This window comes from Ochotona princeps, chromosome 6, assembly GCF_030435755.1.
Source record: "Ochotona princeps isolate mOchPri1 chromosome 6, mOchPri1.hap1, whole genome shotgun sequence".
NCBI lineage: Eukaryota > Metazoa > Chordata > Mammalia > Lagomorpha > Ochotonidae > Ochotona > Ochotona princeps.
The window spans coordinates 3,369,470-3,393,829 of record NC_080837.1 but is presented as its reverse complement, the minus strand read 5'-3'; the positions used below and the strand labels follow the sequence as shown (position 1 = coordinate 3,393,829).

Here is a 24,360-nt window from a genome sequence, read left to right as displayed (position 1 = left end):
CCTGTGCTGACCCCCTCCTGCAGACCTTGCCCGCGGGACTTCTGTAACACACAGCTGCACCAAGGGTCTCCTCCTCTAAGCTCCAGCGGACAGCAGGCGCTCTATCCCCAATCCCTGCCTCAACACCAGCGAGCTCCAGGAACATAGTACCCAGACTTTACCCGAGGGCAGCCAGTGCCTAGACCACCTGACTCCTCCCTCTCCACAAACAGGAGTAACTTGGTGTGGGTGGGGGTGGCCAGAGAAGGCTGAGACTGGGGCCAGGACCAGGGCAGAGCAGCGAAAGCCTCCAACTGGCATTCCATATGAGTGCAGTTTGAGTCCGTGCTAATGCACTTGGGAGGGCAGTAGAAGATGGCCCAAGTGCTTGCGCCCTTGAACCCATGTGGGGGACTCCAAAGAAGCTCCTGGTTCCTGGCTTCAGCCTGGTCCAGTCCTGGTTATTGTAATTACATGGGAGAATGAACCAGCAGATGAAAGATCTCTCTTTGCCTAACTCTGCCTCCCCACCACCCCCCACACACAAAAAAAAAAAAAAAAAAAGAAAAAGAAAAAGAAAGAAAAGGTTGAAATTTGCTCAGGAGTAGGGGACAAAGCGGCCAGTCCAGGGATGGGACAGTGAGGGCAGGGGAAAGCTCTGACGGCTGTGCAGGGGGAGACGCTGAGAGCCCAGAGAAAGGAGAATTTGAGACAGACCCCGTGGCAGGGTGGTAAGCTGGGTACTGAGCAGGAGGCAAGCCAACAGGGCAATGTCTTCTATTCCATGGCTCATGGTGTCCCAAACGCACAAGTGTGCTCACACCCTCTAAAGGCTCAGCCCGTAAGGCAGCCCGACTCATTTAGTTTCTCTGGGGTCAGAGCCAGGAAACTGCAGTTGTTAAACTGCTCCAGTGGGGCTGGGGCTGTGGTATAGTGGGTAAAGCCACCGCCTGTGACACCTGCATCCCATATGGGCGCTGGTTTGAGTCCCGTTACTCCACTTTCAATTCAGCTCTCTGCTAATGTGCCTGGGAAAACAGCAGAGAATGGCTCAAGTGCTTGCTTGTGCTCCTGTTACACATGAGGGAGGAGGCCTGGAGGAAGCTCCTGGCTCCTGGCTTTGGACCGGCCAGCTCTGGCTGTTGTGGCCATTTGGGGAGTGAACCAATGGGTAGAAACTCTCTCGCTTTTCTTACCTTTTCAGTAACTTTGCCTTTCACATAAATAGATCTTCAAAAGAAATGCACCAGGGGGATCTATTTTTTTTTTTTTTGGTCTTTTAACAATTTTTAAATACTGGGACTGCTGCCACAGCGATTTTATCAGATGTGCATCCAAAAAACATACAGTCCAAAGCCACTCCCAGCCTAGCCCAGCCTACGTCTATTCTCTCTTCTAGTTCAACTTTTTGTCTCCTGAAATGTGCTCACAGGGCCTGTGCTGCCACCTGGACTCCCCGGTGAGGTTACCTGCATGGTCCCCTCCCCTGCCTCTCTTTCCATCCCTCTCCCTCCTAGTTCTTACCTCAAAGCTCCCAGGTTCAGAGGCACTTTGGAGCCTTAAAGACCCAGCTGGCTGCCATGAGGAATGACGGAGACAGGGGGTGTCCCTCGGAGTACTGGAAGGGGAAGAGGCGATGGGTGCGCCCAGGAGTGGCTGCCACTGGTACTGATCAGGGCTAGACACCAGGGGTGGGGCAGCGGCTGGGGTCGTGGGAATGCACAGATCAAGAGAAGACAGAACTGAAATGGGAAGAGAAACACAAAGAGCTTCAAGGGCACACAGAGCAAGGAGGAGCCTGAGGGTAGCCAGAGCTGTAACCTGAAAAGCTCGGAGCCAGTGATGCCTGCGTGGTGGGGAAAGACTCAGGGCGCAGGCTCCAGTGAGGAGGACGAGGAGGAAGGCTCCCAAGGTGGCAGGGAGGGAGGTCGAGGCCAGACACAGGGCCAAGTCCAGGAAGCAGGTACATGTCCCCTCTGCGCTCACCAAGGTGATGTGCAGGGAGCAGTTGGCTGGTAGCTGCTTCCCAGGGCTATCGGAGGCCCCGGTCTTCTCAATGGAGCAAAAGGTGAGGCACCCAATTGCCCATGTTGAGCCTGGGACCAGGATGGGCAAGTGACTTCCAGTGGTTTGCACATCTGGGCCTGCAGGTGGTAGCACAGGGCACCCAGCTATAGAGTCCTTGCATGGCCCAGGGCTGGCCTCACTGGAGCATCCTGACAACAGGCGAGGTTGGTGGGAGGGGCTGATTGAGCTCAGAGTCCAAGGGGGCAGTTCAGAGGTGGGCTGTTCTTGGCGATGGCGAGGTACAGGGTGTGGCCATGGGGCCAAGGGCGGCGGCAGTGGGCCTGGTCGGGGTGTTGGATGGGCAGGTCACCCAGGAAAGCAGGACCTGGGTGGGAGAAGCAGAGGCTCCAAGAAGGTCTGACCATCGCCCCCTCCTCCCCATCAGAACAGTCTCGGGAGGTGCCCAGGACCTGGCACACCTGGTGTGGAAGGTTCCTGAGGGGAGAAGCAGAGGACAGTGCAGGGAGACCTTGGGCTCCAGGGAAGCCGAGGGGCACAGAAGGATTCTCAAGGGTGATCATTCAATAAGCATTTATTTATTATCTGTGGACTGCTAGGTGCTGGGAGAGGCTGGGCTGGGGTGCTGTGGCAGGGGAAGGCCAGGTTGCTGGTGTGCACAGGCACCAGACAGTGCAAAGGATGCAAGCAGCTTCTTGCTTGGGCAAAGAGGTGACATGGAGTCTTTGGGGGCCCCCACCCTGCCCAGGGGTCCCCATGGCCATCTGTGCTTGACCAAGAGCTAGTGGATGCATTCTGGCTGCTCAGAAGTGTACCAAGGGGCAGGTACACTTGGGGCTTTCAGAGGTCAGTCTGAGGGGGCTGCTGGGGTCACCTTTTACAGGGGTTGATGGTGGGGACGTGGGAGTGCAGGCACAGAGAGACTTCCAGTAGTGGGACCTGGACTTGGGTGACAATGAGACTGAATAGTTAAGGGGAGCTCTGACTGTAGTAATCTGGTGCGCTTTGCCTATAGACCTGCAGGTGGCAGCACAGTTCCCAACTTCCTGTGCTGGAGCAGACAACCCAGGACCAAGGCAGGGACAGGACAAGGCACTCCCTGAGTCCCCTGGCTAAGAGGGAGGTGGGTCACGAGGACGTGTGCGCCCAGGGCTATGGCCAAATAGACTCTTCCATTTGGACAGCGGGTGTTCCTGCATGGATGGAAGGGCAGGGTGTCTATGTTGCAGGACTTGGACTAGCGGGTTCTGGGGGACATAAGGGGATGGCATGCCGAAGTTCTGGGGCAGGCGGCGGTGTGACAGGAAGTTGATCCTGTGTTGGTGGTTGGCGGTGCTAGGCTCTGGATGGTCGGCAGGTACAGCCACTGCATCAGCGTGATGAGGAGGGGTAGGGGCCGACATCGGGGGGCAAGCCGCTGGGGGGTGTGGCTCCGAGGTCCTGGGGTGCTTCAGGTCCTTTCCAACACAGAACCTCAGCCTGAGGACTGGACTTGGGGGCTCCCCTGGCCCAGGGCTGTGCTCTCCTGAGTCCCCTTCTCCCTCAGGGACAGGTGGCAGCCCAGCCGCTGGCTCTAAGTCACCACGGGATGGCTTTCAAGGAGCTTGTTGCTGCCTAGACACAAGGCAGCGGTTGCCTTTCTGGGCCCTGGGACAGGGTCCCTCCCCTCTGCCCCGTGAGCCTCACACCCCATCCAGGGCCCCAGCTGGCTGTCATTCACTAAGGAAGGCTCCTGTCCTGCCTGCCTCATGGAGGACTCACTCGGAGGACAGGGAATATGCAGGCAGGTGGGCTGAAGACTTCTGAGAGGGCGCTAGCAGGTGGTGTTTCGGAAGGACCTGTGGCCCTGGGCGGTTAAGGAGACATCCCCACGCACCTCAAGGCCAGTTGGAGGGTCTCTCACTGAGGCTGTACACCCACCTCCACTCCAGCTCCTCCCCACTGGGGGGAAGACAGGAGCCCCAGGTTACTCACCAATTTCTCCGTGTCATCTGAGTCCTCGGAGCCGCTGAGCACCACCACATCCCCTGTAAGGGGGCAGGGAGGGGGCGTGAGGGAGCACGGTTGTGGGGAGGAGCCGGACACAGGCACTGACCAGTGGGGGCTTGAGCACTCCTTCCGTGTGTGTGTGGGGGGGGCACTGTGGGTCACTGGGACACGCAGGGGCTGTGTACTTTCTGGCTGAGTTATCTGGGAGTTCCTAACACTACACGGGTGGCCAGATTATGCCACCAGCTCCCATCTGGAATCTCCTGCACCCCTAAAATTTCAGCAGCACAGCGGCCAACATTGGGATGCAGTGGGTTAAGCTGCTGCCTATGATGCCAGCATCCCGTACAGAGGTCAGTTCAAGTCCCGGCTGCTCCACTTCCTAATCCAGCTCCCTGCTTATGGCCTCGGAAAGTAGCAGAGGATGGCTTAAGTCCTTGGGTTCCTACATCTATGTGGGAGACCTGGAAGAAAGTCCTTGCTTTGACTTGGTCCAGCGTTGGCTGTTGCAGCCATGTGGGGAGTGAGGCAGCGGGTGAAAGAGCTCTCTCTCTCTCTGTAACTCTGCACTAGCACAGTGCTCAAGTTCCCAACCTCCTGAGCTGAGTAGGAGGTAGACCGGGACTCGCCCGGGGCCTTGGAGGAGTTACACTGCAAGGCGTGCTCCGCTTCTAGCACTCATAGGCATGAGCTCAACTCCTGCCCAGGGATCAGCCTCCCTGTCTGGTGGCGTCCTTCAAAGACAGCTCAGACTAAGTTGATGCTGAGGAAGACACTGCCAAGGACAATGGCCACCAGTGGGCCTTCCCTGCTGGGCGCCGAGCAGCTCAGGGCAGTGGGGTGCACAGGGGTGCTGCCCTCCCTGGCTGGGCACTGCCCAGGGGAAGGGGCCTGGGAGGGTACTACTCTCACACCTTCTTACCTGCCTCCTCCGTGCTGTCGTCTTTGTCACCTGCTACGTGGTTTCTCTGAGACGGAGCAATATTGTTTCTTACGATGGGGCTTCCAAGGTTGGGGACCCCATCCAAATGGGGTTCTGACACTGCACTGGAGGTGCTGGGCCTGGGCTGCTCCGGGGAGTTCCAGGATGGCCACTCCTCCTCCTCCTTTTTCGCAGACTCCAGTTTAATCATCTTGCTGGAACACTGGGTGGAGCAGGACTTCCTCTTGTCGCCTGGGCGTGAGTCCAAGTTCTCCTGAGCCCAGCGGGGGTCATGGAGGGAAAGGATCAAGATCAGGGGCCTGCTCGCTCCAACTCTCCACAGCCCCTGCTGGCCTCTCTCGTGGGTTGGGTGTGGCTGACGGCTCCTGCTTAGTAAAGCTCCAAGCAGGTAACTGGCCTGACGGAGGCCTGGGTTCCCATCGCACGAGGGGAGGGCCTTACCTTTGCATTGGATTGGTCTTTGATGGAGTAGGCGTACAGGGGCACCGGGTGGGCACCAGGCACTGGCTGCACCACAGCCAGGGACTGGGCCTCCACCAGCCCCAGCGCCTCTATCTTCTGAGTCTCATCTGGCTGGAAGGATGGAAAATGCTGAGTGAGCAACAGGCAGGTAGCAGTCCCCTCCAGGGCTAGGGACAGGCTCTCCACGTCCCCCACCTCATTCAGCCCCTCTTGCTGGTCCTGAACAGCCAGGGTCACCTGGGTTTCTGTTGGACTCACTGCAGAGCCCTGGCTGCCAGGGGGTCAGACCTACCCTTGCCCGTTGTGCCCATTCAGGGCAGGCATGGTGCCCTGTGCCTCCTGTAACGGCAACACGGGCATGATGAAGGACCACACGGCAGGACAACAGGCGTCTGGCTGTAGGTACCAGTTAGGGCACCGTGTCACACATCAGAGCACCTGGATCCAATACCTGCCCCTGGCTCCTGACTCCAGCTTCCTGCCAATATAAGCCCTGAGAGGTAGCCAGGATGGTTCAGGGCCTTGGTCCCCTACCACTCATACTGGGAGACCCAGACAGAGCTCTGGGCTCCTGGTTTTGGTCAGGCCCAGCCCCACTGCTGCAGTTGAATGAATCAGCGGATGGAAACTCTCTTATGAATACATTTTTTAAAGATTTATTTATTTTTATTGGAAAGTCCGAATGACAGAGAGAAGGAAAGACAGAAAGATCTTCTATCCACTGGTTCACTCCCCAAGTGGCTGCAACAGCTAGAACTGAGCTGATCTGAAGCCAGGAGCCAGGAGCTTCTTTCAGGTCTCTCATACAGGTGCAAGGTCCCAAGGCTTTGGTCTGTCCTCTACTTCTTTCCCAGGCCACAAGCAGGGAGCTGGAAGGAAAGTGGAGCAGCCAAGATATGAACCGGAGCCCATATGGGATCCCAGTGCATGTAAGGTGATGACTTAAGCCACTAGGCTACTGTGCTGGGCCCATAAATGCATTTTTTAAGAAAACTTCACAAAAGAGCATGTGGCACATGTGCAGTGCTAAAGATGGTAAAGACAGCCTTTGCTACTGCCCTGCCACCTGGGCACAGTGGACGGCCCCGCGGACACAGGAGCCTTGACCGCACTGTGTCCCACAAAAGCAGCTGTCTGGAGGGACAGAAAGGACAGAGTCCTCACAGCTAGGGAGCCGAGATGTGCCAGGGGCACATGGGACTTTCCCTGTGGGGTTGACAGGAACATTCCAGAAGCAAGCCGATGGCAACAGTCATTTTTATGTCATGCGAACCTCACGGTTTTAAAAACGATGGTTTAAAAAGTAGATGGCGGGCCCGGCGGCGTGGCCTAGCGGCTAAAGTCCTCGCCTTGAACGCCCCAGGATCCCATATGGGTGCCGGTTCTAATCCCGGCAGCTCCACTTCCCATCCAGCTCCCTGCTTGTGGCCTGGGAAAGCAGTGGAGGACAGCCCAATGCATTGGGACCCTGCACCCCTGTGGGAGACCTGGAAGAGGTTCCGGGTTCCAGGCTTTGGATCAGCGTGCACCGGCCCGTTGCGGCTCACTTGAGGAGTGAATCATCGGACGGAAGCTCCTTCTCTCTGTCTCTCCTCCTCTCTGTATGCCTGACTTTGTGATAAAATAATTAAATCTTTTAAAAAAAAAGTAGACGGCAACGTTGGCATAGTGGCATAGCCAATAAAACTGCCACACTCAGTACCAGCATGTCATTTGGTTGCTCCACTTCCCATCCAGCTCCCTACTAATGCACCTAGAAAAGCAGTAGGGAATGGCCCCAGTGGGAGACTCCAGACAGAGCTCTTGGCTCCTGGCTCTGTCTTATCCCAGCCCTAACCAATACGACCATTTGGATGGTACACCAACTGATGGAAGATCTGTGTGTGTCTTGCTCTGCCTTTCAAAAAGAAATCTCTGGTTGCTCAGTTGGCAGCAACCAGCTCATGGGGCGGCGGGGCCTAGGGGCGTGGGCTGCCGGGAGCCAAGGGGATAGCACCAGCGGGGGCATGCGGGATCTAGGGGCTCATGTCCGGACAGGCATAGTGTGCCTGGGGATTGCCCCAAGTGTTTAATCTCAGGAAAGACCGGGGGAGGGGAGAGCCCCAGGTTAGCATGATGGCCTGGTGGGCTGGTGGAGCAGGCTTGGGGAACTTTGAATGGGCCTGGATCTCATGTGTGTGGAGGGATAAGATCCCAGGCCAGCATGTGTGGCAGGTGCCAGAAGGCTGCGCTGGGGAACCCGTGTACTCCCAGGCACAGGGACTGTTGATTGATCAGGGAAAGGAGCAGGGAGATGTGGGAGAGGGAGGACCGCTGAGGGAGTGTGTTGCAGGTGAGGAATGACTTCTGAGGGACTCCCAACAACAAGGCCAGTATACTTGCAGGTAAGCGAGGGGGCTGAGACCTGGTGGTTTGGAGGGGAGAGACCAGAGGACCTTTATGGGTTAGATCGACATACCAGCCCACATGGAAGACCTGAGCTGGGCTAGTTAGCACAGACTACAGCTGACCACCACCACTCACTGATGCATGCTAAAGCTATGGCTGAGGGACTGCCTGGTAGGGTTAAATCACAATTACTGCCAGCAAGTGTCGGAACAGGGAATGGGTCACATCAGGCAGGGTCATGACACTAACCAGCACATGAGAGAACCAGGTCAGAGAGCAAATTCTGTGGGGGATAAATGGGCTCACCCTGTGGAACTGCAATTTCCACCCATTAGCTTAAGAGCTGGGGGGTGGTGACAGGTACTGAGTAGGGAACAGGCCAGGCTGGTCCAGGCTGCAGCACCCACAGGTGCACCCAAGAATAGGGTGTGAGGAGAGCTTAGCTGCAACATCTACCAGCTCATACAAAGACCAGGATGGAGGGGTCAAACTATGCTGGGTAAGGGCCTAACACCTACCAGAAGTGACATCTGGGTCTGGGGTGGGCCTGGCAGGGGAACTTGGGAACTCCCCTTGTGGACCATAGCTCCTGCTGGTGAACATGTGGTTCAGGCCTGGGTGTTGGTAAGGCCAGGCAAGGTAGCTCCACCTGTCAGCAAATGTGTGGGTTGGTTCTGGAGGAGGGCAGGCTGAGCAAGGCTGGGCCAACCTTAACCCACTGGCATGTGCAGGAGCCAGACTGGAGTGTAGGTCATGCTGGGTTTGGCTATCACACTGACCAGTTTGCATGAGCCAGGGTTGGGAGTAGACTGGGCAGGGCTAGGCTACAGCACCCAACAGCAGGAGTTGGGACTGAGGGTGGGCCAGGCTGCAGTATCCAATGGCAAAGGATAAAACAGAGGATGGGCTAAGCTGGGTCAGAGCAACCACTGGCATGTGCAAGTTCTGCAGCTGGAAACAGGCTTGGGTGGGGAGCTAAGGGAATGCTCCAGTTGGGTTGTGGTTCCCACTGGTGAGTATGAGAGTCAGAATGGGAGCAACAATCTGAGCTGGACATGGCTACAGTGTCCCTCGACCTGGATATGGACTGGTCTGGGGTGTACCAGACCAGGTTAGATTCCAGCACCCACTGGTACTCATGAGCATCATGGTGGGAGAAAGACAGGCTAGCTTATGTTTCTGTACCCGCTGGGTGTGGACCAGGTGTAGCTGGGTTGTAGAACCCAACAGCAAGAACCAGAATAGATGAGAGCCAGTCAGGCAAGGCCACTGTTCCTGCCAGGACAAAAGGTGGACCAAGTGAGACTGGGTTAAGAACCCACCAGTGTGTGCGAGATCTGCCACTGGGAGGTGACCTGATAGAGCAGCTTGGGGAACTCCATTGTCAGGACACAGTCCCTGCAGTTGAGCACAGGAAGCAAGGTTGGGAGCAGGCCCAGACCAGGCCAGGTTACAGTACCCACCAGCACATGTGTGAGTCAGGTCTGTGGGCGGGCAAGTCTGGGCCAGTTCATAGTACCCACTGGCAGATGTGAGAATCAGGATGGGGTACAGGACAGGTCAGGTTGGGCCACAACTACAGCCAGTTCACATTGGGCTGGACATGGCTACAGCACCCATGGGCTGGAACTGGGGCAGGCCGAGCCAGGCCAGGCTACAGCACCCACTGGCAAATGTTGAGGTGAAACAGGCCATGCCAGACTGGGCCACAGCACCTACCAGCACACGTGAACCCAGGCAGGTGGGTGTGTGAGCCTGGTAGGGGGGCTGAGGAAGGCTCCCCTGCTGGGCCACTACCCCCACTGGCTAGTGTGAGAATTGGAAACAGGGGCAAATCAGGCCGGGCAGGGCCACAATACCTGTTGGCCTGCATATGAGCTGGGTTTGGGGAGAGCCAGGCTTTGCTGACTGTATCCACTGGTGCATGCATAGGCCAGAGTACGTGTGGGCTGGTTGGGCTTTGCAGCATTAGCTGACAAGTGCTATTGGGCACAAGCCCTATCAAGTTAAACTGCAAGGCTACCTGGAGAGCGTAAGATCCAGGACTGGGAGTGGGCCCAGTAGGGAAGCTGTGGGCACCTCTCTGTTGGGCTGCCGCTCCCCTGCTGAGCATGAGAACAAGGTTTATGGCTTCAACACCCATTGAAATGTACGAGAGCTGAATGGGATGTGGGACAGACTGGACCAATTTGCTGCACATATTGGCAAACACAAGAATCAGGGCTGGGGGTGGGCCTGGTAGGGGTTATTGATGGTTGTGTCAGAACTGAGCCTCCTCAGTGGCTTAGACAGAGCAGTGGACAGCGTGCTCACATGTACATGGAGGATAACAGTCTATTGGAGCCTGCAGAGGACAGCTGGTGCCACAGCAGAGGAAGGAAGGCAGAACAAGTTGGTCAACTATTCCAGCCAAGTGTTGACAGCAAATAACTGGGTGAATGGAGACTCTAAGGTGGACTGTGTCAGCCGGTGGATCTTGGAAGGATTTCCTCATCCTTGGATCAGCGAACATCAACAGCATTTCGGAACAAACTCTTTGAAACCACTTGAGCAGAATCATCGGAGCATGCTCCAGGTTAGGGACCCTTAGATAACATCAGGTGGCCATTCCCCATCCCCGGGGACCGAGGTGGTTGGGAAACCGGGTGCAGCTTCTCCCCTTCTCTCCCCTCTCCCCCCAGATATAGGAAAAAAGATAAAGAAAATACGGAAACAATGATCTTACCACTTTCCCCTGACCCTTCCCATCCTAATCAACTATGTTAACATCATCAAAAGTAAATTAAAATTAAAATCTCTAAAAATAAGTAACTTTAAAAAGTAAATGGGACCTGGCGCGGTAGCAGAGTGGCTAAAACCCTTGCCTTGCATTTGCTAGGATCCCATATGGGCACTGGTTCATATCCTGGCTGCTCCTCTTCCCATCCAGCTCCCTGCTTGTGGCCTAGGAAAAGCAGTAGAGGACAGCCCAAGGCTTTGGGACCCTGTACTTATGTGGGAGACCCAAAAGAAGCTCCTGGCTGCTGGCTTCAGATGGGCTCAGCTCTGGCCATTTTGGCCACTTGGGGAGTGAACCAGCGAATGGAAGCTCCTTCTTTCTGTCTCTCCTTCTCTACGCGAATCTGTAAGCTTAAAAAAATATTTATTTTTATTGGAAAGTCAGATATACAGAGAGGATGAGAGGCAGAGAGGAAGATCTTCCATCCGCTGGTTCACTCCCCAAATGACCACAACAGCCAGATCTGAGCCAATCCAAAGCCAGGAGTCCAGAGCCTCTTCCAGGTCTTCCACGCGGGTACAGGGTCCCAAGGCTTTGGGCCGTCCTCGACTGTTTTCGCAAGCCACAAGCAGGGAGCTGGATGGGAAGCAGGGCAGCTGGGATTAGAACCAGCACCCAGATGGGATCGGGGCACGTTCAAGGCGAGGATTTTAGTGGTTAGGCTACCATGTAGAGCCCCCCAAAATAGATACATTTTTTTAAAAAAGTAAATGAAATGCCATTTTTCCTACTTTTGAAACTGCACACAGGGCTGTAGGTCAAGAGTTAGCTTTTGCCCCATCCCTTTAGTTATACCACAAGCCCCTCATAGCCCCGCTCTGAGCCTTGGCATCAACTTCTATGCAACAGAGTGACAGACTGCCTCCTCCAGGAAGCCTTTCCTGATTGCCTTCCCTGATAGCCATCTCCTATAGGTCATGTCATGCCCCTTGTCTCTCATCAGAACATCTGCCCTCCACAAAGAACTGGCCAGTCCTGGACCGGGTAGTTCCAGGCCTAGTACTAGCTGTGCCTCTAGCAAAACTGAGCAACAGGCTAGGAGAACCTGAGACAGCTCACACCAAAGGCAGCAAGTGCCAGGGAGGTGTGTGCACAAGGGTGGGACAGTGGGGTGCCTGCCAGCCCCAAAAGGTTCCAGAACCATCCCCCTCCCGGGGGTGGATCCCAGCTGCTGGACAGAGACTGACTCTTGCCCCACTCTGAGTCCTCCTGAGAGCCCCCAGTGCGCACCTGCCACACCTGACCACCCCCTCCTCCACCTGTCCATCACACACCCAGAGCTCCTAATGGCTCGGTCGCCCAATCCCTGCCGATGCACCCCCCCGCTCCACCCCAGAGCAGCAGACCCCCACACATGGAAAGCCACGTCTAACCATTTGGTGGCCCCCATGTCAGTCACTCTTTGCAGACAGCACAGCAGCCAGATCTCAAACTGCGCTCACCAGCTCTACGCCCGGGAGGTCACTGGGGGTGCTGGCCAACTCTGGACTGACTTTCTTGGGCAGAATCGCATCTGGGGAAACACACAGAGATGGAGTTACCGGCATGGGAGGGACACCCTGGTGAGTGACAGGGGAGGTCTCGGTGCTTGCCCCACACACCCATCTCTAGGGCACCTCCACGGAGGCACTGGCAGCTCGTAAGGGACAACTCTCAGACCTCAGCGGGCACAAGACCGGGGAAAATGGGACACGCCTGCCCTTGGCTCTGAGCCCACTCCCTGCTGCCCCCAAGTGCACCTCTGCCAGTCTCTGAACCACTGGCAGGGCCCAGGATGGACAACCCCGAAGATGCCGCTGCTCACAGGCTCTGTGTGTCAGCCTGCAATGCCTAACCACCCTCTCCCCTGCTTCAGAAGAAACTGGTTCTGCTGCCTGCCCATCGCTTAGCCAACACTGCTAGGCAGCTGCTTTTTGTGGGAGGACCTCAAGCCCCTGGGTCATCTCCATTGCTGCACACAGGGGCTAAAATGACAGTGGCTCAGGTTCCCACCTGCATGCTTTCTCAATTTTATTTCTCAAAAACCACGAGGTCACAGGCAATCCACAAGGCTTTCTCGAGGAGTAAAACATGCTCCCTACCTCACCTCGGGGTGGCTGCAAAGCCATGGCAAAGGACTTCCAGTCCCTTCCACCCTGGACTGAGCCTGGAACGTGACCACAACCCAAGCAAGACTCCTGACCAAGCTCCAGGGGACTGTTTACCTGTTGCATGGGTGACGCGAGAAACCAGGTCGTGCAGGCGCACCTTGAACTCCTTTAAGCTGTCGGTGCTCATTGCGGAGGTCTCTGGGCTCCGGGGCTCCTCCAGGCTCAAGCTGTCGAGTGCGTCCTGCAGGAAGCTGTGCATATCCAACACCTCCTGGTCCGAGGCATAGCGCTTCATTCTCTGCACGAGCAAGCCGCCCGTGCGGATGCGCTGCAGCACCGAGTCCAGGTGGCGCAGCTGGCATGCCAGCTCCTCATAATCGCGCTGGTAGCACGTGTGCACCGCCTGCAGCAGCTCGTTCTCCTGCTCCTTCAGGTAGGCCACCACTTGGCTCACGCGCTCCTGGATCAGCTTCTCGGCTTCGGAGCGCGCCCGGGCCAGCTGCTCGATGGCCTCCTTCACCTGCGCGTGCGCCGCCCCAAAAACGCCGTTGCGTTCCTGCAGCGCGTGCGCCACGGCATCCAGCTTGTCCTGGCGCTGCTGGATCTCGGAGCTCAGGTCGCACTTGAGATCGCTGTGACCGCTGTCCAGGAGTGCGCATGAGCAGCACAGCGGCTTGTTGCAGCCCCGGCAGTAGATGCTGTGGACAAAGTCAGCCTGGGTTAGGGCTCACCTCCCTTTTCCATAGGAAACCCCTCTTCTAAAATTGCCTGACCCTTGGGCCCGCACGGTGGTTCAACAGGCTAATCCTTCATCTGGCACTGAGAACATCCCACAAGGCCACTGGTTCGTGTCCCACATGGGGAGCAGGGACCTAACCACTTAAGCCATTCCTTGCTGATTCGCAGGGTCTGCATTTCCGGGGAAATGGAATCGGAAGCCTGCGCTGGGATGGAGACACGGGCATTTCCACCTCCAACCAAAATGTCCACCCCCTCTGCTGAAGTACTTAGATAAAAATAGACATGAAGTAATTTCCAGAGGCTGGCACTTTAGCATTAGCAAATTAATTAACCTCCACCTATGGCGCTGGGATCCCATATGGGTACTGGTTCAAGTCCTGGCTGCTACACTTCCCATCCAGCTCCCTGCTTGTGGCCTGGGAAAGCAGTCAAGGATGGTCCAAAGACTTGGGACCCTGCACCCGCGTGGGAGACCTGGAAGAGGTTCCTGGCTCCTGGCTTTGGATTGGCGCAGCATTGGCCATTGTGACCACTTGGGGAGTGAACCGGCAGATGGAGGATTTTCCTCTCTATCTTTCCTGCTCTCTGTATATCTGACTTTCCAATAAAAATAAATAAATATTTTAAAAATGTTTCCGCTTGGCTTTGAGCATATATCATGGTTCCAAACTTGGTTACACATTCAATAATTATTAAATAAATAACCTCCTGACTGTAGAAATAATACTGCTAGACTACCAATTCAAAACCATCTAAAATGAATAAACTAAAAATTTTAATGCTAGGGGTGATAGAATAAGAAAGAAAGGAGAATGAGAAGGAAGAAAAACAGGAGTGAAGCAGGGAGGGGCGGAGGAGGAGAAGGAAGATGAGGACAGCCGGGACCCAGAAGCACGTTATGCCAAGATATTCAATACCCACACAGCGCGGGCAACGCTTGAACTTCAAGAAGGGAAAATTGGTCTTGCCTAAGTCATTTCTGTGTGAATATTCAATGCTGGAAAACAATCCCACCATGTCTAGAAGGTTCTGAGGGAACAGGTGTGGCCCAGGGACATCACACTACGCCAGTAACAGGAGCCACTACGGGGCTTTCATGACACCCAGAGACTCGAGCACTGAGGGCTCATGAGGTCCTTCCCCAGACAGGAAATCTACACGTGGGCAACCTGCTCACACAGGTACAGGATTTGGGAGAACTGACCCCCAAGGACAAGCACCAGGGCTGGGCACTGACCGGAGCTAAACCTAGGAGTTTGGGAACCAATGGTCCTCAGCTCCATTATAATCCCATCAACACAAGTGTTGCATTTAAAAACAAGCTATAAGCCACCCCTTCGTGCCTTTACTGAAAATAATTATTTATTTAGGGTTGTGGTGGCTTAGCCAGCTAACCCTCCACTTGCGTCACTGGCATCCTAACTGGGTGCCAGTTTGTGTCCCAGCTGCTCCACTTCCCATTCAGCCTGGAAAAGCAGCAGAGAACGGTCCAAAGCTTTGGACCCGTGTAGGAGACCAGGAGAAAGTTGCTGGCTCTTGGCTTTGGGTCAGCTCAGCTCTGGCCATTGCGTATGTATCTCTCCATCTCTCTTTATAAATCTGCCCTTCACATAAAAATAAATAATTTTTAAAAAATTATCATCTGTGTGAAAGGCGGTGTGATGGAGACAGAGAGAGTGAGATCTTCCACCTACTGGCTCAGTCACCAAATGACTGCAACAGCCAGGGTTGGTACAGATCAAAGCCAGGAGCCAGCAGCTTCTTCCAGGCTGGTCTCCCAGATGGTGGCAGGAGCCCAAGCACTTGGGCCATATTCTGCTACTTTCCCAGGTGCTTGAGCAGGGAGCTGGATCGGAAGTGGAGCAGCTGAGTCTCAGACACAAAATGCCGATGTCACAAGCAGAGGTTTATTCTGTTGCACCACAATACCTTTCCCCTTCCCCCTCACATCTTACCTGTTTAAAAAAAAAAAAAAAAAAAAAAAAAAAAGCATGTTTCCCTTCATCCTGCAAGACTCTTTCAGGAAAATTATATTAAGAGAAAGAAACTGTGACTTTGAAGCACAACAAATCTAATTTCACTTTGGCTTCTGCTCAAATCCAGAAGAAGTTCAACATGCAAGCAGGTTGACTACTGATAAGGTCAATCATGAGACTGGGTTTGTGGCACTCTCTTTTGCAAGACTGCTCTGGGGATTCAATGAACCGGAAGAGGGGAGAGGCTGCACCAGTCCTGCCTCCTGGGACACACCCCTCCCTCAACAAACACACCTCCAAGGTAAAGCAGTGCTGTGTGTTTTAACTAGGGCAAGATAATCCGATCAGGGACAGAGCAATTGCCTGGCTCTGCCAGAGCTGGAAGGAGCTCACCCAGCCACCTGGGCATCCTGGCACTACCCTGGAGCCTGGTTACAAACCCATGTGCTACAACCAGGGTTCAGTCTGGCCGCCCTCCGCACCCCCTGGCTCTTGTTGGCTTGCACCTGCTATGGGTATGGGACCTTTCCCCCAAAATGCACTAAAGGCACTCTGGTTTTCTTCTTGCAGTATTTCAGATCTAGATCCTCCGCTTTCCAGGAGCACACACACGCACACTCCCTCCTCAGACCCTCAGCTCCACAGAACCCATGACTCTGGCGTATGCTCGTCCCCCACAAGGCTCCAGGGCAGACGGTGCCATCCTTTCCCAGAGAGGCCTCTGTGAGACTCCGCCTGGGACCCTGAGGGTGTCTTCCTCCCTCCCTCACTGCCCTGGACTCAGGAGCTGCTGCAACCACGTGGTGCCCAAGAGGAGGAAATGCTTGTGTGCTTGGAGTGGCCTTGGAGGAGAGCCAGGCAGCAGGGCAAGAGCGTCCTGGATAGCCAATCAGAGTCCCCCGATCAGCTCAGGGCAGAGGCTGGCCCTGCCCCTACTCACACAACCCACCAATCTGGCTCTTCTTTTTTGCTGAAACCAACAAAACCCTTATCACTAATGTACACAATTTGTTCTGGTGGCAACTCACAGAGGCAAAGCAGATGTCTCAAGGGGACTGTTCCACGCAGGTCCCCTGACCCTCCCAGCTCAAGCACAATTCCCCTCCAATGGCCGCAGTGCTGGAGCTGAGGAAGTCTCTGGGACGGACGGGTCCTTGCCGGGAAACCCCGCCCTGTTCATGGGTACACATATACGCACGTGTGTACACACACTATAATACATATATGTGCATGCATTCATCCACACATGCACACACATGTACATACACACCAGATCCACAGATGAAAACCCAGTGGATCTGAACCTCAAGGCCTGCTATAGCACATGTTAATCACAGCCCACAGTGCAGAATCAGCGCTGCACGTCTTGGCCCCACTGCCTTTCAATCCCTGTGGCTTCAGGTCCTGGGGTTCCTCCTCCCTTGGCTCTGCTTGGTTCCTGACCTTGGCCTATCGGTAAACATGGCAGAGACCTTTTCCGTTCTGTCCAAATGGCTGCAACCCAGGAGCTTTCTGCTTCAGGCTTGGGGTCAGCCCTGGAGCAATGTCCCCTCCTCAGATGGCCAAGCTGGAGGACCCGACATGTAGAACCCCCACCTGCAGGCCAACACCACATTCCTGACAGATGCAAGGCCCCCCACCCCATATCCTGGAGCTCCTCCAGGCTGGGCAGGCCTCGGTCTCCACCTCTGCCTGCCTGCCAGACCTTGGTCTCCCAATGGGGCGCCCTACTTCTTCCCCAGGGGGTCTTTTTCCCACACGCTTCTGGGGGCCCAGGGTGATGGTTCAGTGCCTAAATCCTTGCCTTGAAATCTCTGGGATCCCACATGGGCATCAGCTCTTGTCCTGGCTGCTCCACTTCCCATCCAGCTCCCTGCTTGTGGTCTGGAAAAGCAGCAGAGGATGGCCCAAAGCCTTGGGACTCTGCGCCTATGTGGGAGACACGGAAGAAGTTCCTGGCTTCTGGCTTCTGGCTTCAGCTCAGCTCTAGCCGTTGAGGCCTCTTGGGAACTAAATCAGTGGTTGGAAGATCTTTTTTTCTCTCTCTCCTTCTCTTTGTAGATCTATCTTTCCAATCAAAATAAATCTTTAAAAAAAAAATCCTTCTGGAACCCGTAAAAAGTGACAACATGCATGGTCAAAGACAAAGGCAGGCCCCCCCTTCCTGAAGCTGACCACTGGCATTGCCCCTCTGCCTTGATACCCATCAAGGAGTGTCCAGCAGATCCCCCTGCCATGAGGTACCCAACCCTCTGCCCATGCTGGATTCCACAGGAAAGGCACCGAGCAGGCCAGAGCGTACAACATGGAAAAGGAACGACAAAGCACATGGAATGGTCTGGAAATCTCAGAACTGCATCCCATGTCCTCCACGCCCCTCTTCTTCATGGCCTTTCTATTTTCTTATTCATGTCCCTGAAAGAGCATCAGTCTCTTGCCAACCCAGCCTGGACAGGTGGCTGTGTTTGGAGATCATATGCCCTATGTCCGGGGATGGACCACGCAATACAAAAGACAACCGGTGGAGGGCAGTGAGAAAACAAGGGAGCTGAGCAGGTAGCCCAGGAGTCAAGACCACCTGCTTCCTATGCTGCGAGGTCCCAGTGCCACCTCCAACTCCAGCTTCCTGCTGAGACACACGCTGAGAGACAGCAGGTGAGGGCTCGAGTTCTTGGGTCCCTGGCGAGACCCCCACATTGAGTTCCAGGCTCCCGGCTTCAACCTCAACCCGCCCCCTAGTTTTTTGTAGCCACGTGGATCTTTGGTTGGCTGGCTGTCTCTTCTTCTTTCTGCTTTTCAAGTATTAAAAGAAATCCATGCCCACATGAACGGAGTGGCTAAGACATCCCCATTCTGGTCCTGGCTCCTGACTCCAGTTTCCCGGCAACGCACACCCTGGGGGCAGCAGGGCCAGCTCAGATCCTACATTTCTGCCACCCACACGGGCCAGCTGGCTGGCGCTTCTGCCTCCAGGCTTCCATCCTGACCCAGCCCTGGCTGCTATAGACATGTGGGGAGTGACAGTGGATGCTCTCTCTCTCTCTGTCCTGCTGCCTTGTAAATAAACCAACCACCACGTAAATCAAGCCACACACGCACAGCAGTGCACCCTGAGATGCAATCTTCCTCATAGCACTGCAGGGACCGCTGCAGGCTAGGTCCTGCCACACACGTTCATGCTCTCAGCACCTGGTAGAGAACATGATGTAAAAGCTAGCTGAGCAGCCGAATCCCACAGCCTATGCACCTGTGACCTCACAGGCCATCCTCTGCTGCTCCCTGCGTGACAACTCTTACATCTGCCCAGTGATATGTGACCAGAAGGAAGTTGAAGGTTATTTAAATTCTGCGCACCCACCCCCTGAAAAAAAACTAGTTTTTCCAGTAATCACATGTAAACTGGGATGCAACGCGGACTGTCACAATTGCACAGGTCTTGTAGCGGGATAGTTGCGATTTCATCTATATATATTTTTTTTAAGATTTATTTTATTTGAAAACCAGAGTTACAGGGAGAGGCCTTTCATCCCCAGATCTGGTTCATTCCTCGGGTAGCCACAATGGCCAGAGCTGACCCAGTTGAAGTGAGGAGCCAGAAGTTTCTTCCAGGCATCCCATGTGGGTGCAGGGGGCCCAAGGCCTCGAGCCATCCTCTGCTGCCTTCCCAGGCTATACGCAGAGAGCTGGATCAGAAGCAGAGTAGCCAGGAGTTGAACCAGTTCTCACATGGTATGCCAGAACTGCAGGCAGATGGCTAGTGTCGGGACCACACAGGTGCCGGGGGTGGGGGGGCTCTGGGTCACTCCTCGAAAGCGATGACAACAATAACAACAATAAAAACAAACAAACGAAAAGCCCAAATACAGCTCCTCCACGGGTGAGCCACAAGGGCCACCAAGCACCTGGAGAGCCACTCAAGCTTGGCAGCAAGCAGAGAAGTGAAAGGCACATGAGTAACATCAGCTGTTGAGGGAAGAAGGCGGACTCAGGCTGGGCTGTCCCTAGAAGCAGGCGGGGCACCAGCTCTGCAGAGACAGGGGTGGGTGAGCCAGGAACCCCTTGCTGATGCCCTGGGGAGCACCCCTGTCCCATATCCCCAGCAAGAACCTCACCCAAGCCAGCTCCTTCCAGAGGTCAAAGCAAAAAAAAAAAAAAAAAAAAAAAAAAAAAGAATAAATAAATAAATAATTTTTTTAAAAAGCCTAAAAAGCGAAAACAAAACCACTGCTACTCTCCTCTGCATTACAGCGAAGGCAAGAACTTCCACAAAGCTCAGGGGACACAAGGTGTAAAAAGACACCCTTCCACTGGTGCAAAATATTTCTGGAATTCCCTGTATAGCTTCGTCACAGCCCCCATTTTCCAAAAACTTTTTTGCATACCCTTGGTCTTCTGAAACTCTGAAATTCTCAAAACCCATTCCCATAGCTCAACACCCCATCCCTCCACCTGTGGCAGATAAAGATAGGATACAGACCCTGCTCTGTCTCTTTTATTTTTAAATAAATCTTGTTTGTGGGACTGGCACTGTGGCGTAGCTCACTAAGCCACCACCTGCAGCATCAGCATCCCCTTTGGACTCCAGTTCAAGTCCCAGTTGCTCCACTTCTGATCCACCTCCCTGCTGGTGCTCCTGGGAAAGCAGCAAGTGCTTGGGCCTCTGCACCCATGTGGGAGACCGGAAGAAGCTCCTGGCTCCTGGCCTCCATCTGACCCAGCTTGGCTGTTGTGGCTTTTTGGGGAATAAACCAGCAGATGGAAGATTCTGTCTCTCCTTCTCTCTCTTGGTAATTCCGCCTTTTCAATAAGTTTTTCTAACTCTTATTTGCAAAGCTTATACGTGGCTCCCTACTTAAACATGGGATGACTATGACAATGGCACCGAGATCCGACCGCTGCTGTGGCTCCCTGCACGGGCTGCAGTTTTGACCTCTGCACCTGCTGCTGTAACACAACAGCTGCTCCCCTCCCTGAGAGTCTCTGGGAGACTCCAATCTGGTGACACATATCTCCCATCAGGGGTCCAGCCATGGACCTCAGATCTGCAGTCTCTTAAGGATCCAGATGCTCCTCATGGCCCAGCCCCCCTGCCCATGTCCCAAGGCCAGGCCACTCACCTGGTCAGCGTAGGGGTGCGGTGGTTGGGGTTGGAGCAGAAGATGTTGTTGGACTTGCGGGTGCCCTCCAGGAAGTCAAGCACAGACTGACTGCGTAGTTCGGCCAGCGGCCGGGCCTCGTGCTTCAGGAACCACTGGTGCGCCTCGAAACACTTGCTGCACAGTAGCTGCTCGCACTCGAAGCACCAGAAGTCAGCCGGCTCCTTGCAGCGTGTACAGATGGCCTGCATGTCTACCACCTGCTGGTGCACAGCCAGGCGCCGCTGCAGGCTCTCAAAGAAGACATTATCCAGCACAGACGTCTCGCCTGGGGAGCAGGGTGCCTGGCACACAGGGCAGTGCAGGCTGGGCGCCTGCAGGCACCCCGAGCACAGTGTGTGCAGACAAGGTAGCAGCTTGGGGCACTTGGCCTGGGTCTGGCAGCCCTGGCAGCTCAGGAACTTGAAGTCTTCTTCTGTGGCCTGCTGGGAAGAACCAACGAGGAGGAGGACGTGAGGCCTGGAGAAGCCCCAGGTGCCCTCCCCACCACCCTATCCCTGCAGCTGGAGGTTGGAACGGGACCTCGGATCCCATCCCGTCCTGTCCCACACCATCAGCAGACCAGGCGCCACTCGCTCAACACTGAGCCCTGAATCACAAGGACCTCCATTCTAGAAGGTAGATGCATCTCCTACAGTCTGGGAGTTTCCCAGAAGTTGCAGAGAATTGAACCACCTAACTGTACCCCTCTAAGCTGAAAACCCTAAAAGCAAAGTTCCAACAGAGCCCGAGACAGCCTTGTACACAGAAGCACGGCTCCCAACAGCCGGAGGTGCCAATGTCGCTCCACGGGCGGCCGGAGAAGCGAAGTATAGAAGAAAGGAAATTATACCACGCTCCACCGCACACATGAAGCAGGCAGTCATCACACTACACTCCCTAACAGTACCTTCCGAGTTACAGACAGGACTGACAAATTCGCCGAGCTGAAAAGTGGGTTAGAGGCGCCCGGGGAAGCGGGCAGCTGGGGGTTACAACGCTGGGGTCAGGAGTAGCGGGGAGCCATGGCTGTTCTACCAAACTTGTGCTCACGGTCGGGGATTGCTCACTTAGAAACATGTGGTAACTTTCCTGGTCTCTATTTCTCCATTATCATCATCATCATCGCAATAAAAAGAAACATACATGCATGCGCCCCAGAAGCATTGGTCAGGGAGCAGGACCAGCGAGGCAATGCTAACTACTATGGTGAGGGTCTGTTATAACAACGCAAGGTGCTGTCTGGGAGCTGGCCTCCGTGCCTGTGGTTCTGAAGGTGGAGGTGGAAGTGGAAGTGGAGGGGGCCGAGGAGGCGGAGCCTGGACAGAGAAGGCTGCGGGGAAAGAGAAACCTAAGAAGCCCCGAGGCCTGGGCCGAATCAGCCGAACCAGGCACTGAACGCTCCAATCGGCCCCACATCCTGCACTTCCACCCTGGGTCCCTTGCGCACCTGAGAAAGCCCTTGGCGCCAGCCCAGTCTATAGGGCTCCGGCCTCCACGCTCCCCGACCACCTGTGTCCCTCCTCTGAGGCAAAGCGTGAGTGGGACGAATGCCTCGGACCCCCTCCAGCCCGCCCAGCTGCTCAAGTGGGGCGTCCCCTATCCACCCTGCTCCGGTTTCCAACTCCAGTCAAAAGGCCAGGACCCCTCCTCCTTAGTTCCCCTAAATCCAAGCCTACCTCCGAAGAACAGGGGCCGGGACTTGGCTCGGCACCTTCCCGGGGCAACTCCGGCGACGGCATGATTGAGGTCTGGGCCTGGGGGTCGGAGAGGCGCTGGAGGGCTGGAGACCCAGCGGGCGCGGGCTCCTGCTGCTTGGGTCACGTCCCTCGGTTTCGATTCTGGTGGAGGGCAGGAGAAAAAGCACAGGAGGATGACTCACTCCAAGAGGGGAGGAGTCCGCCCGGAGCCCGCCTCCAGGGAGGAGGAAGTGACTTGGGGTGATGGGGGTGCGGTCTGCGCCGCGGGGTGCCAACGGGTTAGAGGGGAAAGAAGCCCCAGAGCTGGGTCGAGGGCGGGCTATGGTAACGGGGAGGTGGTGTCTCTTCCCGGCTTTGATTACAGCTTCTGTAGGGTCGGGGGCAGGGCCAGGGGTCACAGACCACCCAGGAGGTGACGCTGCCCTCAATGACCCTAGCCCTGGTTGGATTGGAGAGAGGCGGGCACCGAGACTGAGGGCTTGGAGAGCCGGAACCGCCTCTGATGTAGATTTATGGGGTTCCCTTATGGGCCTTCAGCGTGCATTTCCTCCACTGAGTCCAGAGAGCAGGTGTTTGGTTAGCCGAGACCCTGGGAAGAAAAGGTTCTAGCCTTTTGCAGCCAACAACTCTGGCCTGAAGCTGGCGCTGTGGCATAGTAAGTTAAGCCACCACCTGCAGCACCAGCATCCCATACAGCCTTGGTTGGAGTCCTGGCTGTTCCACTTCCCATCCAGCTCTCTGCTGGTAGTCTGGGAAGCCAGAGGAGGACGGCCCAAGGCCTTGGGACCCTGCACCTGCATGAGAGACCTGGAAGAAGCTTATGGATCCTGACTTCAGATTGGCTCAGCTCCAGCCATTCCGGCCACATGGGGAGTGAACCAGCGGCTGGAAGATTTTTCTCCCTGGATCTGGCACAATGGCTGGATGACTAAAATCCTCACCTTGCAAACATCAGGATCCCATGAGGATGCCGGTTCATGTCCCTGTTGCTCTACTGTGGGTGAGCCAGTGCCTCGATGGCTCTCTGCTTAACTGAAGGGTCGCAGGTACATGACAAATCATGTCCCTAGGACTATGTCCTGAGTAGGGTCCCGGCACGCCAAGCCTCAAGGCCACCTGCAGCTTACGCAGTTGGCAGGAGGCCAGGGCTCCCGAGGTACTTCCCTCCTCCACCTACTCTTTCTGGTAAGCTATTCTGTTACAAACAACTTCAGGAAGTGGGCAGGTCACACAGTGCCAGCCAGAGAAATGTGTGACCTTACGCTGATTGGCTAGGCTTGTCATGCGTGATATGTATTTATACCCATCCTATAGAATTGCTGATGCTACCCTGAGGCTTATTTTTCTTGCCCCATCCTATATAATTAGCACGTGCTTGATTGCCAATAAATGAACACGTTCAGTATACCTGTCTGGTGACTTCTCTGTAAAGACCACCACAGCTGTACCATCTTACCTGTATGGGTGGTTTTGACCACCACCCCTGCAACTGGTGCCAACTTCTTGGATGAGGGCTCGGAGCCTCCCAGCTGGGTGAGGAGGGAGGGAGTCCGTTCTCCTTCAGCCTCTCTGGTAAGAGAGAAGTCCTCTGACCCTCCTCTTGGCACAGCCAGGCACTCTACTCCCCTTGGCCTTTTAAGTAAGGCCCCTCCCCACTGTGGGGCCCTATTACCCCTTTCCCCATTTTAATCTGCTCCCCGTTCAGTTTATCTTCGCAGTCATAAATTTACCTGCCATAAGTGGTGGTAAATGGCCTCATTGGGCCAATGACTGCAAGTTGAAATATGATAAGGACAGCAAGCCTTTAAATGGGCTGCGGGGCAGCCCCCAGTCTCATCACCCGAAGGGGGAGCAGGCTGTCATCCACCTCTGGAGGATCCAATCAATCGGGTGTAGGCACCCCTGGCACCTACTGGACCATCCTACAGAGGTCATTTTTTTTTAAAATATTCTTTTATTTTGGTAAACTTCACATAGTTGATTAGGGTGCAAAGAGTCAAAGGCTACAGGAAAGTAGCCATTGTTTCCACATTAATTTTTTTTTCTATATCCGGGGTAAGGGAAGATTTAAAGGGAAAAGCCCCACCCAGCCTCCCAACCATCCCAGGTCCCTGACGTGGAGCATGCTCTGAGGGTCCTGCTCATGCACTTTT

General features: G+C 55.0%; 1 protein-coding gene across 1 annotated transcript; it reads right to left on the bottom strand.

The window, feature by feature from the left end:
• Nucleotides 1-2,717: 2,717 nt before the first annotated feature.
• Nucleotides 2,718-22,369, bottom strand: PML (PML nuclear body scaffold). Its single transcript, XM_058665460.1, has 8 exons — nucleotides 22,187-22,369; nucleotides 20,490-20,953; nucleotides 12,770-13,353; nucleotides 12,008-12,078; nucleotides 5,378-5,509; nucleotides 4,916-5,189; nucleotides 3,979-4,031; nucleotides 2,718-3,461 (listed from the first exon to the last, which is right to left on the bottom strand). The coding sequence occupies exons 1-8, from the start codon at nucleotides 22,247-22,249 to the stop codon at nucleotides 3,117-3,119; spliced, it is 1,986 nt and encodes a 661-aa protein (XP_058521443.1). The 5' UTR covers nucleotides 22,250-22,369; the 3' UTR covers nucleotides 2,718-3,116.
• Between the last annotated feature and the right edge of the window lie 1,991 nt (nucleotides 22,370-24,360).

Excerpts from the sequence above, each read along its gene's own strand:
- PML (XM_058665460.1), bottom strand. The coding sequence starts at position 22,249 with ATGCCGTCGCCGGAGTTGCCCCGGGAAGGTGCCGAGCCAAGTCCCGGC. Across the intron at positions 5,510-12,007 it reads ACCTCCCGGGCGTAGAGCTG|CCAGATGAGACTCAGAAGAT; the intron begins GTGAGCGCAGTT and ends CCATCCTTCCAG. Across the intron at positions 5,190-5,377 it reads AAGACCAATCCAATGCAAAG|GAGAACTTGGACTCACGCCC; the intron begins GTAAGGCCCTCC and ends CGCTGGGCTCAG.